General features: G+C 33.9%; 1 protein-coding gene across 1 annotated transcript in view; it reads left to right on the forward strand.

Annotated features, from left to right (window-relative positions):
- Positions 1-4,835, forward strand: part of HDAC9 (histone deacetylase 9) — a 751,983-nt gene extending 747,148 nt beyond the window's left edge. The window contains exon 26 of the mRNA XM_070424407.1: positions 2,948-4,835. Coding sequence (XP_070280508.1) covers positions 2,948-2,987 — 40 coding nt within the window. The 3' untranslated portion in view covers positions 2,988-4,835. The remainder of the gene's footprint in view (positions 1-2,947) is intronic.
- Positions 4,836-6,000: the final 1,165 nt, after the last annotated feature.

Raw genomic sequence — 6,000 nt, forward strand, 5'->3', positions numbered from 1 at the left:
ACATATGGTCAACTGATATTTGACAAGGGAGCCAAGAATACTCAATGGGGAAATAATAACTTCTTCAATAAGTGGTTTTGGAAAAACTATATTCACATGTAAAAGAATAGAAATCAGGCCCCTATCTGACACCAGTCACAAAAATTAGCTCAAAATGGATTAAGACTTAAATGTAAGACGTGAAGCTATGAAACTCTTAGAAGAAAACATAGGAAAAATGATCCTTGACCTGGTTCTTTGCACTGGTTTTTAGATATGACGACAATGAAAAAAACAATAAAAATAAACAAATGTGACTACATCAGACAGAAATCTTCTGTGGAGCAAAAGACGATCAAAATGAAAAGGCAACCTATGAAAAAGGAGAAAATAGTTGCAATCCGTATCTAAAAAGGGATTAACATCCACAATATACGTGGAACTCAGACAATTCAATAAATAATAATAATAATTACTAATAATAATTCAATTTAAAAATGGTCAAAGAACCAGAATATTTTTCTAAAGAAGATGTACGAATGGCTAACAACTACATGAAAAGGTGCTCAATATCACTAATCATCAGGGAAATGCAAATCAAAGCAACAATGACATCTCTAATTGCATGTGTTAAAATGGCTATCATCAAATAAAACAATAGATAAAAAATGTTAGTGAGGATATGGAGAATACAGAACTCCTCGGTATGATAGGTTGGAACATAAATTGGTGCAGCCGCTGTGGAAAGCAGTATAAAGGGTCCTCAAGAACTTAAAAGTAGAACTACCATGTGGTCCAGCAAACCACTTCTGTGTATATATCTGAAGGAAAAAAAATCACTTATCTTGAAAAGATATCTGCACTTTCATGTTCATTGCAACATAATTCACAATAGCCAAGACATGGAAACAGCCTAGTGTCCATTGACAGATAAATGGACACAGAATACGGTCTATAAGTGCGATAGAATATTATACAGCCATACAAAAGTAGGTTCAACATGGTTCTTACTATAACAACACAAAATAATGGTAATAATGTAAGGTGAAAGATTAGTTAATGTAAATATTTAGCAATATATGTGTGTATCAAATTATCACACTAATTGTACACCTTAAACATCCACTATGTTATATGTCAAGTTTATCTCAAAAAAAGGTAAAGGGGAAGAAATCAGAAAATTCAGTCTCCATTAGAATACCTAGTTTAAGGATTCTGTATCTAAGGTATCCACATATTCTCAGATGTAAATAAGTTTGCATGTTTACAGATATACTAATTTGGTTACTTAGTTTAAAATGTTTCTTCTCAGAATGCTGAAATTTTAGTTTTGAAGGATTTTAATAGAGTATTAATGATTTAGATAGCTTTTATCTTTTATAGCAACTCGAAGCACTTACAACTTTCTTATCCAGTACATTTTTAGACAGACTATAACTTCCTTAGAGATTATCAGTAGTAGTAGTAGTAGTAGTAGTAGTAGTATTTAGTGTTTCACATGGACTCGTTTGGAACTCTCTTTTTGGTAATGTTAAATAATGAATACCTAATAGTTCTCATTCTCCAGAGGATGCATTAAAATCTTATTATTATCATTCCATGGATAAAAATCTTTCAGTATTTTAAATTTGTTATTAAAATGCTAAGCTAAAATGGCAATTACTTTTTAACTGCATAGAAATCTTGGCTTTTTTCCTTTAACTCTATAAAATAACATGACTAAATCATTTGTTTTCATAAACAGCTGTGTTTTAAACATAGCATTTTTTCTAGTATGAAAGTAATTCATTATAGAATATTCGCAAGTAGATAAACAATAAGAAAAAGAAAATGAAAACCATCTACCCATCATTCCACCACCCAGAGGAAACCGTCATCCATGTATGTATAGTGTTTCATTATGGCAGCGTAGTCATAATTCTGTATCTGTAGGTTATTCAACACCATTTTATATGTTAGATGGCGAAAAGATAGATTCAAAGTATTAAATAACTAATGTCCCATACTGTTTGTTGTTTACAAGTCAATTTTACCTCCTTTTTTTTAACCTGCACTAATTCAATAAGGAACGTCTTTTTTCTCACGCTCATAAACATGAAACCACAGCCTCACAGAAGTGCAGTTACAACATTAACAAATTGCAACATTAGCAAATTGCAGCGTTCAGACTCAAACACAATTCTCCCGGCATCTAAAATTCCAGTATTGTTCCCTCGTCAATCCAGCCACCTCATGTATGTGGGTTCCTACTACAATTAGTCCTTTTGGCTAAATTAAAAAATCATTCTGAAAGTTTGCCTTAAAACACCCTCAGAGTGTTACTAAATTAAGGTTAAATCTCAAGTATAAATTTCAAGCAATTAGTTTTGGTTTTACCCGAGCAGAACACCCCACAGATGATGCCGAATAAAAACTATTTACACACTACCATAGTGCATTTCTTGTAAAAACGTTGGGTCTGTAGCAGCGATTTGCTAATCAAATTCAGAATTTGATTTGAAATGCCTCCGGCAGGCAGCCAATCCAGTTATGAAAGAACAGAAGCAAAAACCAGAGCCCTGGTGAGTTTCCTCCAGAAGCTAGCTGGGTCCTTTGCTCCAGTTAGCAACCTGGTTCCATAGGAAATCACTGCAATTGCTCCTAAAATAAAATATCGTAGTTAATTTTTTCAATAAATTATTGGACTGAACTAGACACAAAACATGAACATTTTGGAATCTAGAGTTATAAAATATTCTGACATGTTTTAATATAAACAGGAACATTTTCAATGATTGCTTGGATCTAAAATGTTTTTCCACTTGACATTTGTTTATACTTCCTAGGAAAGAAACTCTATTTATGGATAACTGAATAACACAAATAAACATTAGAGAGAGCTGAAAAATCAGCTTTGATTATGCATGAAAATCTACAATGTCATTGTGTACTCTTATGCCGTATTCTGATTGCCTGTTTATTTTTACAGAATCGCTGGTGAGCCTATGGAAGAGGAGCCAGCCTTGTGAAGTGCCAAGACCCCCTCTCTCCCCCCATATTTCCTGTGTGTGACATCATTGTGTATCCCCCCACCCCCCACCCCAGCACCCACAGACATGTCTTGTCTGCTGCCTGGGTGGCACAGATTCGATGGAACGTAAACACTGGGCACGAAATTCTGAACAGCAGCTTCACTTGTTCTTTGGATGGACTTGAAAGGGCATTGAAGATTCCGAAAATGTAACCGCTGTGATTCTAAAGTTACAGTAAACCACGATTGGAAGAAACTGCTTCCAGCGTGCATTTAGTATGCTGGGTGACCCACTCCCGGGCCCAGAGCAGGAACCAGAAACGTCTAATACAGCATTAGATACTGTTCATTACAAACGCTCTGACAGCCAGTGAAATTTTGGGCAAAACCTAAGAAATACTCATTCCTGACATTCTGATCCATTTTTGTTTTTTTTTTATTGGGTAATTTTTGTCAAACAGTTTCAAATTGTTTACAGGATTTGCTTTCAGCTATGAACGGATAGCAATTCCCGACAGATCGCAGGGATTTTGTTTGGTTTGGTTTTGTTTGTTTTTTGGCCTTTGTTTTAACACATGGTTCGGCTCTTGCTAGTTAAGAGTTCAAGATGGAGGAACTGGGCTGACGCTTTTTCAGTGGAACAAACCATGCCATATCCCCACCTCCACACGCCAAACAAACCTCAAACACTGTATAGAATGGTGCAATATTTTATGTCACTTAAAAAAAAAAAACTACCCTATTTCCCTAACATCCCTCCCTCTGTTCTCACACACAGATGAGATTTGCAACTGGGAGGATGAGACCTCACTCCCTGCTCACATCCCTCGCTCTGATGACGACAGTAGCTCTGAGCATATGTTCCGTGGAGGATTTCCAGTGTCTTTGAAAACTTTTCAAAGACGGTCCTAATTTATTCCAAATCTATCAAGAACTTATTCTCTCACTTTTCTTTTTCTGCCTTCCATCACTTCCTTTCTTCTAACCTTTCATCCTTACTTCCTATAGAAACACTAGATGACCCATAATCTCCCCAATTTCTCAGGAGCCTTGAGTATTTTTTTTTTACTCTCCAGGTTAACACAGTTGCTTTGTCTAGTGTGTTCTTATAGCTGTGAAATCTTTGAGAGAATATGGCTTAAGCAATGTTACTGAATTTTCTAGACTCTGAAATGTGTTAATGAAGGCACTGAAGTCACCTTGAATTGAGTTAACCTTGAAGTTGTGCCTTTATGTGAAAAAACAAAACAAAAACAAAACAAAACCACCAGGAACTTAACCTTTGCACATATTGCCTTAGCGTCAAAGACTAAAAATAAAAGACTTTTATTTCTGAGATTTAAAGTAACTTACTACATATAAGTAGGTTATCCCCCTACCATCCAAAATTTTATTTCAGTGTATAACTCGAACACATAAAGACATTGATATAGAATACCTTGCAGTATTTAATATCTGACAATGCTTTTGAAAGAGTTGATGTTTCTTTTTATATATTTTTCTAACTCAAAGGATATATTAAAGCCATAAGTGAAGATTGTCATGCTTTTATTCAGAAATCTGAAAGAAACCTTAATTAAAACAAGGTTCTAGGGAAGGCCACGATATGAAAGATATAGAACAATATGGTTTTAGTTAAAGAGGACTCTAACCTGTAAATCAAAGATGAAAGATTTCACTCAAGTAGAATTATATAACTCCCCTTTGTTATGCAGTCAAACCATTTTTTTTTCCATGCATTTGGTTTTTTTAGGATTACCATTTTAATTTTAAAGACTTTTATTACATATACAAAAATGGCTCAATACTTGGTTTAACATCTTAGAAATTTGAGTCGCCCTTTGAAATAGGAAATCTAAAGTGGAATGTAAATCAGTATTAGGTAAAAAATTACTTTCATTGAATAAGAGTAAGATCAATCTCAATTCACAATAGTAATGAATTTTTTGTAAAAAATTTCATGATATTTTTCAGAGAAATTCATGCCAGTCATAGTTGCTAGCTCTTGTTATTTTGCGTAATTCCTTGAAATTTACTTATAAAAAAAAATAATGGAGCTTTAAGGCTTTTTCAAAAGACTTCCCTCTTTAAAACAGAAAATTATATAATTTTAATTGGAAACATAATTATGACTTTTACAAATAAATTGATATTTATAAACCTCTCTTATTGCGCTCAATCCTCCCAAATATTTTTTAGATGTTGAATAAGAGAATGAAACAGTATAGCGCAAGCATACTAATTTACTGATGTTTCCTACAATAATTTTGTTGCATTCTTATGCGCAGCTGTCAATCTGATAGAATCAGATCACTAAGACATCTCTATGGTTATTTAGATTTAAAACATAACACATTAATGAGTTAATTCCACATTCTTCCATATGATACTGGACCCAATTGGTTGCACTGAGAGTGTAGGATATGTGTAGTGGCAGATAAACTATGGAGAGGATTAGTCACAGCTGAATGTAGCTGTAAGAACAGAAGGTAGTGCTTTCTTATTATATCCTTACAAGGGGTAGGGTAGCCCTCAGGGACAGAATGGGGGCTGTTGGAGAATATCAACATGTCTTTTGAAATAGCCAGCCCTTCTTGAAAGGGTATTTTCACTTGGTATAGTTTTCCTAACTTACACATTTAATTTTTATTGCTCAAAATAGTTCCCAGTAAGAGGCTATTAGAAGAATTTGTCCCTAAGCTTTATCAATAATATATTTTTCTGATCCCTAGTTTGAAGGATAATCCCATAGGCTTTCTCACAAACTCATAATAACTCACACACATTTTTGAGAAATCTATTAGTAAACAATGTGAGGAGTTCAATTTAATAAGATTTAATTTTAGGTACAAAAAAGGAAGTGTAAGAAAATTAATTTTCTCAATTTTATAGTACAACCTGGGTTTATATATTACATTGAAAAACTGTTTTATTTGATAATAAGTAAGTGATCTCAAATGGTAACAGAGGCTACTTAATCACTGCTTAGTAAGTGAGAAGAACATTTTGAG

Source organism: Myotis yumanensis, unplaced genomic scaffold (assembly GCF_028538775.1).
Source record: "Myotis yumanensis isolate MYYU_CA2020_CCGP unplaced genomic scaffold, mMyoYum1.0.hap1 SCAF_9, whole genome shotgun sequence".
In the NCBI taxonomy this organism is placed as follows: domain Eukaryota; kingdom Metazoa; phylum Chordata; class Mammalia; order Chiroptera; family Vespertilionidae; genus Myotis; species Myotis yumanensis.